This window comes from Globicephala melas, chromosome 10 (assembly GCF_963455315.2).
Source record: "Globicephala melas chromosome 10, mGloMel1.2, whole genome shotgun sequence".
NCBI lineage: Eukaryota > Metazoa > Chordata > Mammalia > Artiodactyla > Delphinidae > Globicephala > Globicephala melas.
In genome coordinates this window covers 8,701,411-8,722,206 of record NC_083323.1, presented here as the reverse complement: position 1 = coordinate 8,722,206, position 20,796 = coordinate 8,701,411, and the positions used below count along the sequence as shown (strand labels likewise).

The 20,796-nt window shown below is 38.8% G+C and overlaps 1 protein-coding gene across 1 annotated transcript in view; it reads right to left on the bottom strand.

Moving 5' to 3' along the window:
* ENTHD1 (ENTH domain containing 1) overlaps nucleotides 1-20,796 on the bottom strand; it is a 102,534-nt gene that overhangs the window by 22,566 nt on the left and 59,172 nt on the right. Inside the window, exon 5 of the mRNA XM_030855390.3 lies at nucleotides 18,887-19,010. Within this exon, the coding sequence (XP_030711250.2) occupies nucleotides 18,887-19,010 (124 nt within the window). The remainder of the gene's footprint in view (nucleotides 1-18,886; nucleotides 19,011-20,796) is intronic.

Here is a 20,796-nt window from a genome sequence, read left to right as displayed (position 1 = left end):
TATTCTCAAGTATATATCCAGCAGACTCCTGGATGGGAAGCCCAGTATTAAATTATGAGACTGTACCCCGTCTCTTTATTGTACAGTGATTTACACCTGCTAATATACTTGATTAATGCAAAATAGGACCTTGAAATGTCAGTCATATTAAAGCTGGTTTGGATATTCTTGACAGTTATCTTTAGGAAGAAGCTTGTTCCCTATGCAAGACATCAGACAGCATATTTAAATGCAGACTTATCACCGAAATGCCTGAAGCAAGGAAAAAAAAAAACCCACCACCAACACACCTCCACGCTTTGAGCCTAAGGACAAAAGAGAAATAGCTATGCTGTCGAAGGTACTGAAAATGTTTTTGCTAGTTCGGAGACAATGATGAAATCATTTTTAAAAGAGAACATCAGATTTAATTCTGAGTTCAGAGACTTTGCCTACAGATAGGAACATTCCCATACTGGTAACACTTTTTCATTTTTCAAGAATTCCACTGCCTTGTTTCAGGTACTATAATCACTGCAAATTATTTTATATTCTATTATATTGTGAATCTAATAATGGGTGTTATATTGCAGCAGAGCTATTGCTGTGATCAGTTCTCCTGTTAGTCTGATACACAGTATCCAATTACAGCTGCAAAGCAGAGAGTGGGCATGCATGACAAGAGGTGGATGCCAAAATACGTCCTTCTGTAGTTTAAAACTGTAACTGAAGGAGCTTCTACTTCAGTAATTATGTTAACCAAAGGAAATAGGACCTGAAGATAATAAGGCACATATACAATGGAATATTACTCAGCCATAAAAAGAAAGAAAACTGAGCTATTTGTAGTGAGGTGGATGGACCTAGAGTCTGTCAAACAGAGTGAGCAAGTCAGAAAGAGGAAAACAAATACCATATGCTAACAGATATATATGGAATCTAAAAAAAAAAAAATGGTTCCGAAGAACCTAGGGGCAGGACAGGAATAAAGACGCAGACGTAGAGAATGGACTTGAGGACACGGGGAGGGGGAAGGGTAAGCTGGGATGAAGTGAGAGAGTGGCATGGACACATATACACTACCAAATGTAAAATAGACAGCTAGTGGGAAGCAGCCTCGTAGCACAGGGAGATCAGCTCGGTGCTTTTAGACCACCTAGAGGGGTGGGATAGGGAGGGTGGGAGGGAGACGCAAGAGGGAGGAGATATGGGGATATATGTATAGCTGATTCACTTTGTTATAAAGCAGAAACTAACACACCATTGTAAAGCAATTATACTCCAATAAAGATGTTAAAAAAAAAAGATAATAAGGCCATTTTGCTACGAGGCCAGAGTTATAAATTATTAACATGGAGGGGTGATTTGAATTGCTCATTAATATATTGGTTTAAAGTAGACAGGCCATTAATTTAAAATGGATATTTAATGTGAACGTTAAATAACATGTTTGACATGAAAATCTTTATATTTACCTTACAATATATATATAAAGCCCCAAATAATCATAATAAGTTAGAATAGCTATACTCTCTATATGATCTATGATAAGTGTGTGTATGCCATATGTGTATGTGTGGGTGTATATACACACAGTTGTAGGTTCTGAGAATTTTTTTATCGTATATCATTATATTTAACTGTAGTATATATTATATCCAAGTATTAACATAAGAAAACATATTTGGAAAATACAGCTATGAAATATGCGAAGTATATTTACTACTTTTGATATAAATTTGAGATAATGGTTTAGCGTCTCACAGAAAAATATGGACACATTTAAAATTAAGGTGCTTTTCTTTAAAAATCTTCAAGTGGGACGGCTGAAGACTTTCAGGCCACGAAAATGGATCACAATGAATGGATTATAAAATAGGCAGATACAGGATGCTCCTTATTAAATTCTACACCATAGTTATGGTTCCAACAATAATAAAAACTATAATTTCCCTCAGTAGATTATCGTTATCAAAACTGAAGCTAGAAATGTCTTCGGGAAGCTGGTGGTCATTACCTATGTCCATTTTTCTGTTTTTTAGGCTAGAGTTTAAGTGGATCTGGTCTCTGGCATGCTAAGGTCTCCACGTGCTACAGGGCACACTCTAGGCTGACCAAGATGGGCAGGTGCCTGAAGTGTTTGTGACCATCCAACCAAATCTTGTAATGACAATAAAACCCTACAGGTGACTCCAGGAGAGTAAAATATTAAGCTAAATTGGGTCAGACGTTTAATTCTGACATGAATTGAATATATGAGATGTTTGAAATGGTACCCGGCCCACAGTAAACGAATAAACAGGTACTGTATTTTGGGACAGTCTAAAGAGCTGGCATTACGAGGGAGTCCCCACCATGGCCCTGCCTGGAAGCAGACTGGAACCCGAACACACCAGTACTCTCCCTTCTCCCCAGAAATTTCTGTATTCACAGACCACAAGCACGACGCATGCTCTTTGTACCCACTGGTTCTTGGTATCTGAGACCAAGAGACCTGGTGTGCCGTGGAAAGATGACGATGAGGTGAGGAACTACAGTTCTCAAACATTTTCCCCATTAGATGTACAGACCAATAATAAACTTTTTTACCTCAGTACTGATTATAAATCATGTCTAAGTCTGCAATACCGCAACGAACCTTTAAATATCATTTAAATTGTGAATTCAAGTGAAGTGCTATTTCTCATGAAGCATGAGTGCTCCATTACTCAAAATAAGCATACACAAAACCCTGACCTATTAAAACTTCAAGTATTATATAATCTATGTCCTTTTGGAAAACACCTTACTGAATACCTGATGACAGGTACCTTTTCTCTCCCCCCAGCAAAGGGGGATGGTCCTTGTTCTTATAGCTCTCTGCATATATATATATATATATGAGTCCAGGAAGATTCCACATGCCGCAGAGCAACTAAGCCCCTGTGCCACAGCTACTGAGCCTGCTCTCTAGAGCCCGTAAACCACAACTACTGAGCCCATGTGCCACAACTACTGAAGCCCGTGTGCCTAGAGCCCATGCTCCGCAACAAGAGAAGCCACTGCAATGAGAAGCCCGTGCACTGCAATGAAAAGTAGCCCCCACTCGCTGCAACTAGAGAAGGCCCACGCACAGCAACGAAGACCCAATGCAGCCAAAAAGAAATTAAATAAATAAATAAATAAATACTTCCACATATGAATTTGGTATACGATATCTATTTTATTATTAGCTCCTAAGGAAAAAGAGAGTCAGAAAGAGTCCATTTTAACATCCGAATACACATACGTAGTCTGGCAGAGTCCAAAGTTAATATTAACCCACCTTCTGAATCATTATTCAGAGACTTTAGAACCCTGTAACTCTAACTTGCCCCTCTCCTCAGTTATGTGCTGTTGTTACAGCTAGCATTTCGGTTCTTCTTCTAACACCACAAATTAAATGTTATAATTATTTTTTAAAAACGGTATTTGTTTAGATTGACCTATATGTTTACCAATGTCTTTGCTCACCATTCCTTCTTAAACTTCAGACTTTCCTTTTGGAATCATTTCCTTCTTCCTGAAATATATGTTTATAAGTTCCTTTACTGAGGGTCTGTGGTGGTAAACTCAGTTTTTGTTTATTTGAAGTGTCTTTTTTTTTTTTTTGAAAAGGAATTTATTTCACTCTTGTTCTTAAATGATTACACACTTTACGTTGACAGATATTTTCTCAGAGAATAGAGACAGTATTATTCCCTGTCTTCTGGCTTCTAATGTTGCTGTTGAAAAGTCTGCTTTGGTATTGTTTCATAAATAATTTGTCTTTCTTTCTTTCTTTGGTGTTCCACAGGTTCACTATGATATGAGAGTTTGAAAATTTTTTTAAATTATTTATCCTATTTGGTATATATTATGCTTCCTGTATCTTTGGATTCATGTCTTTCATCAGTTCTGGAAAAATTATCTCCCATATCTTATCAAACTTTGTCTCTCTTTCTACATATATCTTCTCTCCCTCTGGGACTGTAATTGGCTATATTAAATTTCATTTATCATTTGTGTCTTAAGTTTTCTTTAATATTTTCCATCCTCTTTGCCTCCTTGCTGCATTCTAGGGAATATCTTCTAATACACACTCCAATTCAGTAATTCTCATGTCAGTTTTATCTGATCTATTGTTTAATCCATCCACATCCACTGGGTTTTTACTCGGAAATAATTTTATTTTTCCTTTCTGCAAGTTTTATTTGGTTATTTCCCAAATCTGTCTAGTCATCTGTCCCTTACTGATTTCATTTTTTTTTTTCTTAAACATTTCATACTCAGCTCATGTCTGAAATCCTTGGAAGCTAAATCTGCTGTTCGCGACTTTGTTGACTCTCAGTCATGCAGGCTTATTCCTTGTGTTCTGGTGGTCACTGATGATGACATCGTGTTTGGCCAAGGTTAATCTGTAAGAGTGGGGTCTAAACTGGGCCTGCTTTCCTCCAGAAAGGATCTGCGTTTTTGTCGGGAGCCGGGACAACAGACCTCAAGCACTTTAGCCCCCGAGCTAATGCAGAAGTCTGAGGTTCCGCTCCACTCCCTCCCTTGCCACAGACTCATTCAAGCCTTAGTTTTCTGATTGTGGATGCTGATATCAGCATTTGCCTTCAGGGAAAACTGTCTTTGACTCCTTTAAACTCTCAGCTCCCCACTCTAATCAGGTTTCAGTTCTCGGGTTCATTTGGTTTTTGCATTTTTGTTCTGTTTTGCCCTTAGAGATTTCCTTTAGCTCCCATGAACCCAACAGTGCATTAAAAAGTACCTTTTATTCCAGAATCTAGAGGTTTTGTTTGTTTGTTTGTTGCAAGAGGACCTTCAGAGTGTCTAGTCCACCACATTGCTGAAAATGAAGTAAGTCAGGAGTACAGTTTTTACCCTGTAGATAATGAAAAGCCATTAAAGGCTGTTTTGAGGATTTGTGTGCTATACAGATGGCTGTGGAGACTATGTGGAAGATAGACAGGAGTGAGATTTAGGCAAAGAGATCACTGACAAAGGTGTTCTAACAGTGCAGGTAACAGATGACAAGAGCCCACACAGTAGGGGCAGAGATAACAGTTAAGATATGATCATCATAGAACTGTCACAATTTAGTGATTGAATATTTCTGAATAATCAATCTTTTCCCAAGTTTTCCTAAGATTATCATAGAACTGATGCAATTTAGTGATTGAATATTTCTGAATAATCAATCTTTTCCCAAGTTTATGGGTAGCAAAGGATTGGTAACTATTAGTATCAAAGTATTAAGTGCTCCTTTCTGGGTTTTTCTTTTCTAAATTAATTGAGTCAAATACCTCCAGGAAGCAAAACACCTTTTTAAATCCATATTTATTCAAAACATTTGACCTTGGCATGAGCCACAACTCAGCTATCAAGATTTGTAACTGCTGTAGCCCTTTGCTTATCTTGTCTCAAGGCCACACTGCATGCTGGTCCAAAAGAAACACCTGCTACAGAACTCTAAGGCACTTACAGAGTGCCTTCGCAGTACAATAGTGCTATCATATTACACACGAGGTCATTCACTATCTACTTCATCCAGTCCTCTAAAGTGCCCATATACCCTGTTTACAGAAGGTAGTAACATGAAGAGGGAAAATCAAGCACCACTATTTCCATTTTGTTAAAACTGCTAACTTCAGGGAAACAAAACTGTAGCTTGAACATGTTAGACACGCTGGACTGTGATCAACAAGAATGGCAAAAAGATTAACTACCAGATTTCTCTCTGAGTTTTATTAAGGGATCAGGCGTGTCTGACGATGACTTACATTCAAGGTTTGTTGTGCTTTTTTGAAATAGTAATAAAATTCTCAGATCTCTGAAATGCACAGCAGACATAACCACCATCCAGAAAGCAGTTAGAATCTTTAATTAGGTGTCTCAAGGAAAGAGAGACTGATTAAAGAAACAGGAAAAACAATCGTCTAAGTTCGAATTCAGTTATTTTAGTGTCCTGATATTCAATATTTCCAGAACAAATACAGAACTTTCAATGTATGTCTCATAGGCACCTCAAGTGTAACATATCCAAAATGTAACTCTTAATATATCCTCAAACCTGTTCTCTCCTGTCCTGCCCTTCTCACTAAATACAGAACTTTCAATGTATGTCTCATAGGCACCTCAAGTGTAACATATCCAAAATGTAACTCTTAATATATCCTCAAACCTGTTCTCTCCTGTCCTGCCCTTCTCAGTAAATGGCACCATCACATATTCACTTCCCAAAATCATCTTTTGTTTCCATCCTTTTCCTCATGCTGACAACCAACCGTCAGGAGATCCTGAGGGCTGAACTCTAGAGCGCACATACCATTACAAACAATAAAAATAACAGCAACACTCCTTATTAGTATCAAAATTAACAAAATATGTGGCTCTATTGAATAGAATTCTGTTTCAATAAAGAATCAACAATACTGAGTATTCCTCCCTCTATATCTATTTCATTCCACATTTACCCTGAGCACATCCCCAAGCTTCTGCTCTTTTCTCTTCAATATCTTACCAATTCTGACTCATCCATTATTGAATTCAATAAAGATTAATTGAGAGCCTACTATGTGCTGGGCATTGTGCTAGAAACTGGGGTTACAAGGGTGAAAGGATGATGAGTGAAGTGCTAACAGACATGGTCTTCCTCCCCACAAGTCCCACACATACTGAATCCCCAAGGCCCCTTCCCCAAGCACAGTCACCTAAATATGAAGCTGCCATTGCCCAGCAGGAAGTTTCATGGTGGGTCTGGAGATGAAAGACTTGAGTTGAAAACAAACAAAAGCCAGATTAACTTGTAACAGAGGGAATCTGGGGAGAATATTGGTTTAGCTTGTTTTCCCCCCTCCTCCCAAGCATCTACCTGAGACTAAAGATCTTCTGAGAGGGGAGATAAACAGAGGAAGCAAGACTTAGGTACTGGAGAGGGAGCTCTTGCATCCTGAGCCTGTCCAGGGCCGTCTTGGGAGTTGGGGAAACCAAGGAAGGGCCAGTCATCCATCTATCCAACAAGCACCTACCATTAGCTAGCTCTTTTTGGAACTGAGCATTCAGCAATGAACAAAACAGAGAAAAATTCTTTCCCTCATGCTGCTTTCACTCTGAGGGTGAAGAGGATTTCTGTTTGTTTCCCAGGTGGAGCCTGGAAAAGTAAGCAACATTTTGGAATGCCCACCCATCTTCACCTCACACCAGCAGAAGAGGATGGAAGCAGAAGAACAGAAATGCAAGTAGGGGGTCTGGGAAGAGGGCATCTGAGTCAGCCACTCAGAATCTCCCACTGCGTGAGAGGTTATATGCTCTGCCATCGGGAAATTTAAGATTATCTTAAATTACAAAAAAAAAAAAAAAATACAGCTACTCCTTTTGGCACACTTGACGTCATGGCTTGAAAATATGCCGGCGACTCAAGCACGAGTTAAGATGCCACCTCTGCCTTTGAGGGCTCTTCCATCTCTCTGACAGCCCCTTGTCTTTCTTCACCGCTAAGATAGCCCCTCGGCACTCTCTCTGCCCTCCAGACCCTCCTCCCTCTAAAACTCACTAACTTGAGTAACAACATCTAGGAAACGGGGGGTGGGGGTGGGGTGGGGGGGAGGCGTGGGGGAGGATCGTCCATGCTGTGTCTCTGGGCTCCTGCCACACCACAGACAGATCCTGCTTTCAGACCAGATTTGAAATGATACGAAAGGAAAAGCTACATAAATAATATCTGGACCAACACCAATGCCCACATGCATTCCCTCTCTAAATCCATGAACATTATTTAAAATTGTATGTGTTTCCTCCTTTTAAATAGACTTTTTTAAAGCTAATATAACTATCAAGTGTCAATGAGGGATGAGGGAAATCCCACAAATTTTCAGAAGGTAACTGCTGGTAGCGAACCTCACTGGTGAACTTGGAGCACACACGTTATGCTGCTCTTCTTTTAAAAAACTGTGATGCAGGGAGATCAGCTCGGTGCTTTGTGACCACCTAGAGGGGTGGGGTAGGGAGGGTGGGAGGGAGACGCAAGAGGGAGGAGATATGGGGATACATGTATATGTATAGCTGATTCACTTTGTTATACAGCAGAAACTAACACACTATTGTAAAGCAATTATACTCCAATAAAGATGTTAAAAAAAAAAACTGTGATGAATCTTCTCTGAAGACACTTTTAAAAGCATATGCAAAAAATACAGAAAGAGCAAGAGGATGACGATACTCAATTTAGGGGCATTTCAAATGATACTTTTTTAGCCAACAATTATTTAGTGGAGCACTTACTATGGAGTAAGCACTGGATCAGAGGCAGAGCACACAAGACACAGACCTTCTCTCAAAAAAAAAATCATAGTCTAGTTGGTTTGATGACAGAGGAAATAATGGGTAGTGACAATACAGCAGAGTCAGCGCGGATCTGGAGCACACGCAGAGTGCCGTGAGACCCCGGATGAGGGCAATAACCCTGCCTCCAGCACGCCAGAAGAGGCTTCCTGGGAGAAGCCACATCTTAGCTGAACCCTAAGGATGCAAATGAATAGGAATGGAGAACAGAGGAATGAGCACATGCAAAGTGTGAGAGAGCATCCACAGCTAGACCACTGCGTGTGATGGAGGAGGAAGGAGGTGAAAGGTAGACTGGAGAGGAGAGCAGAGGCCAATGCCAGAAGGAGCTTATCCGCCAGGCTAAGGCGTTAGACTTCATCCTAAGGGGAGCTCCTCAGCACTCTGACCACATCAGAGTTGCATTTTAGAAATGTTCTTAGTCTCTAGTTCTGTTCTGACCCCTGACTGCTCTTCCTAACTTGCCCTCCTCCAATCCTTTCTTTACACTGCATCCGCAGTCGTCTTCCTAAAGCAAGGATCTGGTTATATCATGTCCTTGCTTAAAACACTTCAAAGGCTCCCCATCGTTCTCCAGACACAACTGAAACTCCTCAGCGTGGCTTATAAGGAGACCGGGCACACATGCCGGTCTTAGTCTGTTAGGGCTGCTGTGACAAAGTACCACAGACTGGGGAGATTATAAACAACAGCAATTTCTTTCTCACAGTTCTGGAGGCTGAAGTCTGAGATCAAGGTGCCAGCATAGTCGGGTTGTGGTGAAGGTGCTCTTCCTGGTAACAGGCTGCTGACTTCTCACTGTGTACTCAGCCGGTGGAAGGGGCTGGGGAGCTCTGTGAGGTCTTTTGTATTGTATAAGATCAACAATTCCATTCACCTCCATCCTCATGACATAATTACCTCCCAAAGGCCAAAGTCGTTTTAGAGGAAACGACTAAAATAAAGTCTTAGTCGGGAGACCAGAAGGAAGAGCCCTCAGGCACATACCACTCAACATCAACACAGATCCCAACAGGAAGAAACGTACCTTGAATCTTCCGCAGGAAGTGACACTACCTTACTAGAGTCAGCAGGAGGAAGGAAGAATTTCTCCTTGCCTGGCAGCAGCTCAGCCAGTGAGAGACTGTCACAACTCAGCCAATGAAAAGCCACTACACTTTGAACTTCCAGTTTCCTCCAATGGACTTTTTGTTTGTAACAGTCCCTCCCAACTTCCCCTTCCCCTCTATAAAAGAGTTTCCTCTGCTTTGCTTTACTAGACTTGCATATGGCTTGACATAGTTGCATGTCCAAATTGCAATTCTTTGTTTTCTTGACTAACTTGCTTTGCCAATAAAATAACCGGCTGTTTTACTGCTTTAGGTTAACACTCCTAATACCATCAACTTGGACATTAGGTTTTCAACATATGACTGGGGATGGACACAAACATTCAGACCATAGCAAGACCACCTTGCCCAGGAAGCTCTGGATTTACATCTATTATTCTGGCATAATTATTAGTTGTGCCTCCTTTCACTCTCAAAAGTATCCTGGTTTGGACAAAAAAATTATATGGTCACCTTTATTGATAAGACTCTGCTTACCTCTCTGGTTTCATCTGGCACCTCTCCTATCATCCACTTAATCCTAAGGCCCTACTAAATTTATTTCAGTTCTTTAAACCTGCCCAGCTTCCTCTTACCCCATCCTACATAAAGGCAGGGATCTTGTCATCACTGGATATCCAGCAGTTAGCACAGTGCCTGGCACATAGTAGGTATTCAGTAAATAGCTGTAGGATGCATAATTTGCTCACTCTTGGAAATAGATATATAGCCATTTGTTTCACTCAAATAAAGTCAAATTGGGACTTATACACCTGAGATGTCACAGTCATTTGATGAAGAACTTGTCACCTTAGTTTACATTGAGCTTGGTTCTCCTAATTTGAAATGTCTAAGGGTTATACCATATTTTTTATAATACACACACTCATTAGTAACATAGAAAAAGATTTAGGTGGGATGGCTTCTTGACCTAAAATGCATAAATAATTCAAAAGTCAGTGTCTCTTTTAATCATCAAAATGATGAAAAAACTTGGCTACTGCATGGCAAATAAAAGGTGGCATCTTTAAATGTAGTTACCATCCTTCTAGTCTTTTAATTATTTAACTGACTTCTGCAAATGATTGTGGCTTTGCCCTATTTATTTCAAGAAAAACCCATTTAATAGTTTCATTTATGTCTGTTTTTCACACACAAATCATGTTTTCCATATTTTTGAAGTAAAAAAGTGGGAACAATTAAATTTAGGAAAAGATTTTAATTGGATTTCTTCACCAACCATATAATACACAGTTACTATGTTGATAACCTCTCAAATTTCTGTAGTCAGTTCTCTAATTAAAAACATGCTTTGCAATGCTCTGATGACTGATAGAAAGATACTTTCAGGGAAATGCGAAAGCATATAGCAACTGCCCTCAAAATGGAAGCCCTTAATGTAATGCACCCAACTCATGAGCACCTGCTTGAACAGCATCATACACACCTAGAAGTGGCAAAGAGCAGAGCTCAAAGTCAGAGCTAAGGCAGTGGCAGAGTCACTATGGTACCTGTGGGTGGTCTGCAGAACCCCTGGATCAAACGATCCTCTTAATAAATCAAATAGACACGTAAGTAATATAGCACATCAGATGATAAGTGTTACAGGGAAAATAGAGCAGGGAAGAGAGAGAGGGAGCGCCAGGGGAAGTGATGAAGGGCCAATTTGTAACACTGTGTTCAGGAAAGCCTCCCTAGGCTGTAACATTTCAGCAGGACCTGAAAAGAGTGACAGTGAGAGCCAGAGAGTGAGAGAGAGAACACCATGTGTGTGGGACTCAGAAGTGGCCTTCAGAAAAAAGGCACTTCCTTGGCATGCTGTAAAAGGAAGTTTAAAGGCTCCAGGAGATGGGACCATTGGAACGATCCTATTATTATGTACAGCATGCTCAGATACCTTCTAATTGCCTTGGAATATACGCTCTTCACCAACGCGCTAAAAAATGTATTGTGATGGGGCACAAGCATTATTGAAGAGCCTGTAGTGCTTGTCATCTGTGGGCTAGAGATGACCATAGGGATGATGCAGTGGGATTGGGTTCTTTGATCTCAGTGGGAATAATGGCGTCCCGGAGTGGTAATAGCCAGATGCTACCGCCTAACTCGTAGAGACAAGCTAGGCACGACAACCATAGTAGACACAGGGATGCAATGACATCAGTTTTTTGTTTGTTTGATGTTTTTTACTTTCAGGGATGTATAGTAATGGTTAACGAATCACAAGATGGAAACAAAATAGGTGGGCAGCCTACTAAGTGTTGCTTGATATATATAGGTGGAAAACCTAATTAGTGTCATCATGGGAGGAGTCACGGCCTCTTACTCAATTCCTAAACTGAAGCCAGTTCACAGAGCCAGAACCTCCTGATTGAGGGGAAGGTCAGATCCCTTTGAGAAAGAATCCTGAAATGCCCACCACAGGTATATATGGTAAATCTTCCCCTAAGCCTTCCCTAGAGGACCTGAAGCCATTTACAACAATGACTGTCCTTGGAAAGGGAAATACACAGAATTTTCTGGTCTTGTTCGATACTGGCTCTTAACTGACACTAATCTCTGGAGATCCAACAATGCCATTATCCTCTACTAAGTGGGGATTTATGGAAATCCGGTGGCACGTGAAGTCTCTGCCTAGGCTCCAAGTCACAATGGGTCCAGTAAAACCACAGACCTACCTCTAGTTATTTCCATGGTCTCAGAATGTATAATGGGAATAGATACATTTAGTAACTGGCAGAATTCCATTAGTTCCACAACCCATGGAGTTCAGGCTATTACGTTTAGAAGGACTAGATAGAAACCCCTAGAATTAATTACACCTCCTCACTCCAAAAAATATTTTGGGGGAAACTGCAGACATTAGCGCTACCATCAAAGCTTGAAAGTTGTAGGGGTGGTGATTCTTTTTTTTCTGAAGAGCCAGATGGTTTGTGGAGAATGACCAGAGATTATTGCAAATATAATCAGGTGGTGATCAGCCAGTAACAGCTGCAATTCCAGCTGTGGTATCTTTACTAGAGCAAATCAACACAGCCCCTGGCATCTAATGTCCAGTTATTGGTCTAGATATGTTCCTTTAAAAATCTCTATTAATAAAGATAATTAGAATCAGGCTTCGTGTGGCAGGGACACAGTAAACCTTTACTGTCTTGCCTCACAGTGTCTTTTAACAGAGACCAGACAGACCTGGATTTTCTTGATATCCCATAGAACATCACACTGGTCCATTGCATTGATGACACAATGCTAACTGGACTTATTAAGCAGGAAGTAACAAACCCTCTTGGTGCTACATGCATGCAGAAGGTGGGAGAGAAACCCTAGGAAAGTTCTAGGGCTGCCACATCTGTGGAGTTTTCAGAGTATTCAATGGTCTGGAGTGTGTCAGGATACCCCCCTGGAAGTGAGAGACAAGCTGTTGCCCCTCGAACTGTCCAACACAAAGAAAAAAAAACACAGTAACATGGGTGTCTTGGAATTTTGGAGGCAACGTATACCACATTTGGGTGTGATGCTCTGACCATTTCCTGCCATTTTTTAGTGGAGATCAAAGCAAGAAAAGGTTCTGCAACAGGCCCAGGCCACTGTATAAGCTGCCCTGCCAGGTGGACCTTATAACCTAGAACCAGTGCTAGTGCCCAAGGCAGAGAAAGATGTTAAGCAGAGTCTCTCATGAGCCCCAATAGGAAAATCACAAAGCTGACCTCTAGGGCTTTGGAGTAAAGCCATATCTTCTTTTGCCTACACCACAGGACACCAAATGACTATGTGCCCATCATGTAATGGGTGTTATCTGGTCCACAGAACACACAGCATCATTCTATTGTAAAATCAAACGGAATAGATGAGACCAGACCAAGCCAGAAGGCCCATGTAAACTATTCAAGCAGATGTCTCAGACTCCATGGAACCTGCTCCCATTCTTTTACTGCTTCCCCTTCAACTTACACCTACAGCTCCATGGAGAACTGCCAGTTAAGAGAGAAAAGTATAGGACTGGTTTACAGGTATATCTGCAAGGAATGCTGGCACTAGCCAGAAGTGGTTAACTGCTAAATCAGAGCCTCACTCAGAAGTGCCCTAAAAGACAGTAGGAAGATCTTCCTAGTAGACAGAATTGCAAACAGACGCACACTGCACATGGAAGGCAAGATGCAATCCATGGCTGAGGGTGCTATCAGGGACTTGGAAAGAATAAGATTGGAACACTGGTGACAAAGAAATATGTGGATGAACCTTCAGGATGTATGTGCACACTGTGTGAAGATGTTCATGTCCCATATAAATGGTTGCCAGAAGACATTTCACTGCAGAAGAGGTTCTCAAAAATCAGATGGGCAAGATGCTCTGTTTAATGGATGTCAACCGTCCTCTTTCCTTAGTCACTCTAGTGGTTATACAATGGGCTTTTGCAGTGTGGCAGGGGTGGAGACTATGCAGGGGCTGCCACAACTTCTGAAATGCCCAACCTGCTAAGAGTAGAGGTTAATGCTACATCCCTAGCATGGCACCCTTTCCCAGGGAAAACAGCAAATTAATTACCTGGTGTCAGGTTGATCATATTGGACTCCTCCATTATAAAGGGAGTAGTCCTTTGTCTTCATAAGGAGACACACATATTCCGGGTGCAGATTTGTCTTCCCTGCCTGCAGCCCTTCTGCCAGCACCATTAGTGAACATACAGAATACCTTATCTACTTTCACATCATCTCACAAACAACCCTACACAAACTATTCCAGAGTATAAAAAAAGAGCAAACACCTTCCAAATCTTTTTATGAGTCTGGCAACATCTCAGTATCAAAACATAACAAAGAAAATATGAGAAAAGACAGTCCTGGTTAATTTCACTCGTAGATACAGATGCAAAACTCCTAAATATAACATTAGCAAATCAAACCCAGCAATATATATAAAAGATAATATATCATCACCAAATTGAGTTTATTCCAGAAATTCAAGGTTGTTTTAATATTTGGAAATCAACTAACTTACAAAATTAACAGCTTAAAGGAGAAAAACCTATAACCATCAATATAGATATTAAAAATGGATAAAATTCAACATATTGATGTATTCATGATAAAACCGTTAACAAATTATAAATTGAGATCTGCAAAAAACATACAGTAAACCCGTCTTAATGGCAAATGCTGAAATCATTCTCTTTAAGATTCAGACCAAATCTAGGAAGGCCACAATCACACTTTCTGTTCAGCACTGCCTGAGTGGTTCTGCCTAGCATGGCAAGGTAAGAAAATAAAATACAAAGTATGGTTTACAAATGTGAAACAAATCTGCCATCATTCACAGATGATATGATTTTCAACATAAGAAATCTAGACAAATCTACAAATAAATTAGGAAAATTGATAAGAGTTAGTTAAGCAAGGTTACTGGTTATAAAATCAATATACAAAAATTAGTTCCACTCATTTTCACAATCAACAAACTGCTAGAAAATACAGTTTATAAAATTATATATTTTACAGTAGCAACAAAAAATATATAAAGTACCGAGGACTAAATTTAACAAAAGCTATATAAGAGTTGTATGGGAAAAAAAACTATAAAATATAATACATTGAAGAAGACTTAAATAAACAGAATAATTTGATATCGTAAAGAGGTCACTTCTCCAAATTGATTTAAAGATTGGTAGTGCCAATAAAAACTCTAACAGGTTTTTTTCGAGGAACTTGACAAGTTTTTTGTGGGAAAGCAAAGGGTCAAAAAAAGACAAAACACTAATAAGTGAAAAGTCATCAAGAATTATTATAAAGGTAGAGTAATTAAAACTATCTGTTGGTGCAGGGATAACCAAATAACTTATGGAACAGAATAGAGGGCCCAGAAGCAAATCCATGCATATGTGTAAACTTGCTTTAGGCTATAGATGGTATATTTCAGTTCATCAGGGGAAAGGGCAGACTTTGCAATAAATGATGCTGGGACAGCTGGTTATCCATCTAGAAGTAAAAATGAACTCTTGCTTCAATCATACACAAAACCCAACTCCAGCTGCGTTGAGTTGTGGAAAGCAAAACTATGAAAATTTTAGCCTACATATAAATATCTTATGATCTTGAGATAAGAAAGAATTTTTAAAAATCACAAGATACAAAAAAGTACAAACTATAAAGACTAAAATTCTACCTCATTAAAACTGAGAACTTCTGCTACCAGAAAATTACTAGAGCTCATCACTGAATTCAGTAAAGTTGCTGGATACAAAATTAACGTACAGAGATCTGTTGCATTTCTATACACTAATAATATACACTAACTATACACTTTCTGAAATATCAGAAAGAGAAATTAAGGAAACAATTCCATTTACTATTGCATCAAAAAGAATAAAATACCTAGGAATAAACCTACTTAAGGAGGCAAAACACCTGTACTCCAAAAACTATAAGACACTGATGAAAGAAACTGAAGATGACACAAATGGAAAGATATACTGTGTTCTTGGATTGGAAGAGTCAATATTGTTAAAATGACCATACTAGCCAAGGCAATCTACAGATTCAATGCAATCCCTATCAAATTACTGATGGCATTTTTCACAGAACTAGAACAAAATATTTTAAAATTTGTTTGAAGACACAAAAGATGTTGAATAGCCAAAATAATCTTGAGAAAGAAGCTGGGCCTTGCTGTTTGAATAGGATTTTGTTAAACATTATTTGATGGAGAACTGTGGCAGACTGTATATTCCAAAGATGACCGTGCTAATACACATCCCATCCCATATGCTTTTCTTTCAATATGCCATTGACAGTTGTCCATGGAGGGGTAGGCATCTACGTACCCTCCCTTTGAACTTTGGCAAGTCTTTTCTATTGCCTTGATAAACTGAATGGGGAGGAAGTTCACAGCATGACTTTGAGATTACTCAGCTCCTGCCTGGTCCTTTCTTTCACAGGATGTTCAACCTTGGAACCCAGCCACCATGCTATGAGGAAGCCCAAACTAACCCACGTGGAGAGATTTACATAAAGAGGTGCATGTGGAGAGAAAGTGAGGGCCCCAGCTGACACAGCAAAGCATCAACTACCAGACACGTAAGTGAATGAGGCTTCAGATGATTCCTGTCCCCAGCATTTGTGTTCTCGGGCTGAAGCCCAGACATAATGTCACAGAACAGAGACAAGTCATCCTCACTGTGCCCTGTCCTAATTCTTGACCCAGAGAATCCATGAGCGGAATAAATGGTTATTTTGTGCCATAAAAGTTTTAGAGCAATGTGTTACACAGCTGAAGTAACTGGAACAAAGACATTCTAAAGAGAAAGTAATAGAAGGTCATAAAGTATTGTGAATACTGGCAGTATTGGGTGATGAGGCCAAAAAAGGTGGGCTGGGACCAGACTATGAAAAGTCTTACATGACAGTATAAAAAAACAGACTTATGGGCAGTGGAGAATTGTTGAAAGTTTTTAAGCTGGAAAATGAAATGCTAAGATCTACATTTGCAAGATATCTCTGAGATCAGTGTGAAGGAAAGACTGGAAAAAAGAAAGACTCAAAAGTAGGAAAACCTCCTCCAATTAAGATGAGTCCTAAACAAGTAAAATGGTGGAATCATCCCTCAAGTGACATGTTTTGTGACCTTCTTCCTCTTAAGGGTTGCCTCTGATGCTCATTTATACTCAAATTCACTTGTATTAAAATGCTGGCAGAGAGAAACATGTAACACAAAAACCTGCACAAGGATATGTACGGCAGCTTTACTTATAATTGCCAAAACTTGGACACAACCAAGATGTTCTTCAGTAGGTAAACAGATAAATACTCTAGTATATCTTATTCAGCACTAAAAAGAAACGAGTTATTAAGCCATGAAAAGACAAGGAGGTACCTTAAATGCACATTACTAAGTGAAAGAAGCCAATCTGAAAAGGTTACATACTGCATGATTCTAACTATATGACTTTCTGGAAAAGGCAAAACTATGAAGACAATTAAAATATCAGTGGTTTCCAGGGGTTAGAGGGGAGGGAGGAATGAATAGGCAGAACACAGAGGATTTTTAGAGCAAAGAAATACTCTGTACAATACTATAATGGTAGATACATGTCTTATACATTTGTCAAAACCCATAAAATGTACTCCACTGAGAATGAACCAAAATGAAAAGTATGGTCTTTGGGTGATTAAAAAAAGTGTTAAAGTAGGTTCACTGATTGCAGCAAACGTACCACTCTGGTGCGGGATGCTGATAGTGGGGAAGCTGTGCTCGTTTGGGGACAAGGGTTATATGGGGAAATCTTGGTACTTTCCTTCAATTTTGCTGTGAACCTAAAACTGCTCTAAAAAATAAAGTCTATTCAAAAATATTAGGGGGTGGAAATGTTAGGAGATATTAAAATACAAAAACATTTTCCTTACTGTTCTTCTTTCAAACTTCTGGATCTGGATCAGTGTATTGTAACCACTTATAACCAATTATTCATGTGAATAATGCCAACCTTGTACTACAGATATCACCATAACCCACAATTTCTTGTTTTGGGGTCTATTAAAATATCCTCATCATTCTCACAACTGGCTTTATAAGAAAGCCATGAACTATATACATATACGTGAACTATATACATATGAACTTGTAATATAAACCTATAGTAATAAACTTCAGTTTTAATATTTTGGATATCAGGGTGCTATATAAGGGGAAAATTGAGGTGCATGGTCCAAAGATGAGGGAGAAGATGTAACTCAGAATGTAAGGAGCCAACTCTGTGAAAAGGAAAAGGATGCCTGGTTGGATATAAAAGCAAAGATATACAAGGGAATAAAAGCTACTGAGAACGTTTTGTTCTCATCCTGGCAGATCTTTCATCCTATTTTCTGAGAAAATCAAGAGGAAGAATGTATTGAAAACTGAGAGTTCATGGAGGATAGATGGGATGGAGTGGCTCGACAGTGGATCAATCAGACCTTGAACAGCAATAGAGCCCAGTTGGAATTTGATACCGTAATTTATTGGAGGCCAGTTTTGGATAATTTTGTACTGTGCCATTCTCTAATGTTAATTACTCAAGAGATGATTAACCAATTTGTGGTATACCATGCATCATGCTTTTTCATATTTTCATCTAATGCTTGCTTCTGAAAAATATCATAATTTAAACTCTTCATCAAAGAGAAGATTAATACAAACAAGAGAAGGAACTAAAATGAAATTTTCTGCTTTAAAAAAATTTATAAAAGATTTAAGCCTTGTAGTTAATAATTTTTGAAATAAAACAATGAAAGAGAAAAAAACATTGAAACAAATGGTAAAATAAGGTTACAGGATCTTGATCCTGTGTGGGTTGAATTTATCCATGCTAACCCGGTCCCTCATGACCAAAGTTAAATTAAAGCCACTGTTGCTATATTTAACAAAATAAAATCTGATGAAAAACAATTCCTGTCCAGTGTTTCTTATTCATGGTTCTGAGTAAAAATTTTATTCTTTACCTAATTTACCTGCATCCCAGAGGTTACAGACATCTGTTTGCCCTTCTGACAACCATGTAGTTGACGAGATAATGGAAGTAGGAATTGTCGGCAAAACTGGCTTTGGATCATCCTCATAAAATAACATCAGGTCCTTATGGAAAACAAGAGAACACACATGAAAGTAGAAAAATAATTAACCCCACTGCTTCAATATGCTACAACAAATGGACAATTTATAGAGATACAATGTGCCTCTATGTGCTAACATCGTCGTAAATACATTTTGACTGAAAGAACTTGCACGTAAGTCATCCACACATGGGTGTCCACTTAGTTTTGGGTGGTATTCTGCCCTTAAGAATCCCCACTCCCTTTGCAGCAACATGGATGGACCTAGAGAATATTATGCTTAGTGAAATCACTTATATATGGAATCTAAAAAATAATGCAAATGAACATATATTCAAAACAGAAACAGACATATATATAGAAAACAAACTAGTGGTTACCAAAGGGGAGAGGCAAGGGGGAGGGGCAAATTAGGGGTATGGGATTAAGAGATACAAACTACTATGTATAAAATAGATAAACAACAAGGATATACTGTATAGGACAGGGAATTATAGTCATTATCTTGTAATAACTTTTAATGGAGTGTATCTGTAAAAATACTGAACCACTATGCTGAACACCTGAAATTAACATAATATTGTAAATCAACTATACTTCAATTGAAATAAATAATTAAATAATAAAAAACTATACCTTCCAAGTATAAAAAAAGATTCTCACTCCTTGCTAAAGACACCTGGTACAGACAAGCAATGATTTTGTTTGGGGCATTAACTTTCCCTACCACTCCTTGGGCATCCTTATAACGTACTATCTCAGAGGCCAATTATTCTGTTTTATTGGTAGTAACAAAGCTACCTGTGTGTATCTTTTATCCATATTTAAAATTTTAAACTTTTTATCACGGAGTAAAAAGTAGACAATAATCCAATCATGTAGGTTAAACAACAATCAACTCACAGCCAGTCTTGTTTTATTTACCACTCGTGTTTTATTTTGAAGCAAATCTTAGATATATCACTTATTTCAACATGTATCTCTAAACGATAAGAACTCTTTAACAATAATAATTATTTTACACCTGTAAACTTTACAATAATTCCTTAATGTCATCAATTATAAACTGTTCAGATTTTCAATTTAACCTAAGTATCATAAACAGGTTTTTCTACAGCTAGTCTGGAAACGGATCCAAACAAAGTCTACACAGTGGGACTGGTTGACCTGTCTTTCTTCCCCCATGAATGGGTTGACCTGTCTTTCTTCCCCCATGAATGGGGGATAATTCTTTTTGCCGTACTTTATTGAGGTATAATTAACATATAGTAAATGCAAAACCTTAAGTGTAAAGCTCAGTAACTTTTAGCATTATGTGTATATTTACATAACCACATTTCCTTGACTCCAGAAAGTTCCATCAAGCTACTTTCCAGTTGATACCATACCCCCGCCACCAGTAAACAGTATTCTACCTTCTATCACCATCAATAAGTTTGCCTGTTCTTGAACTTCATATAAATGTCATCATACCCTATATATTCTTTTGTATCTGATTCCCACTGCTTAACATAATATTTGTGAGATTCATCCATATTTTGTGTGTATCGGTAGCTTGTTTTTCTGTAAGAAGTATTCCATTGCATGAAAATATCTCAATTTGTTTATCCATTCTCCTGCATATGGACATTTGGGGTGTTTCCATATTTCAGCTATTATGAATAAAGCTACTATGAATATTCTTGCACAAATCTTTTTGGGGCCAAATGCACTCATTAATCCTGGATATTTACACAGGAGTAGGATGACTAGGTCATAGAATAGGTTTATTTTTAACTTCATTAGAAACTGTCAAACCACTTTCCAAG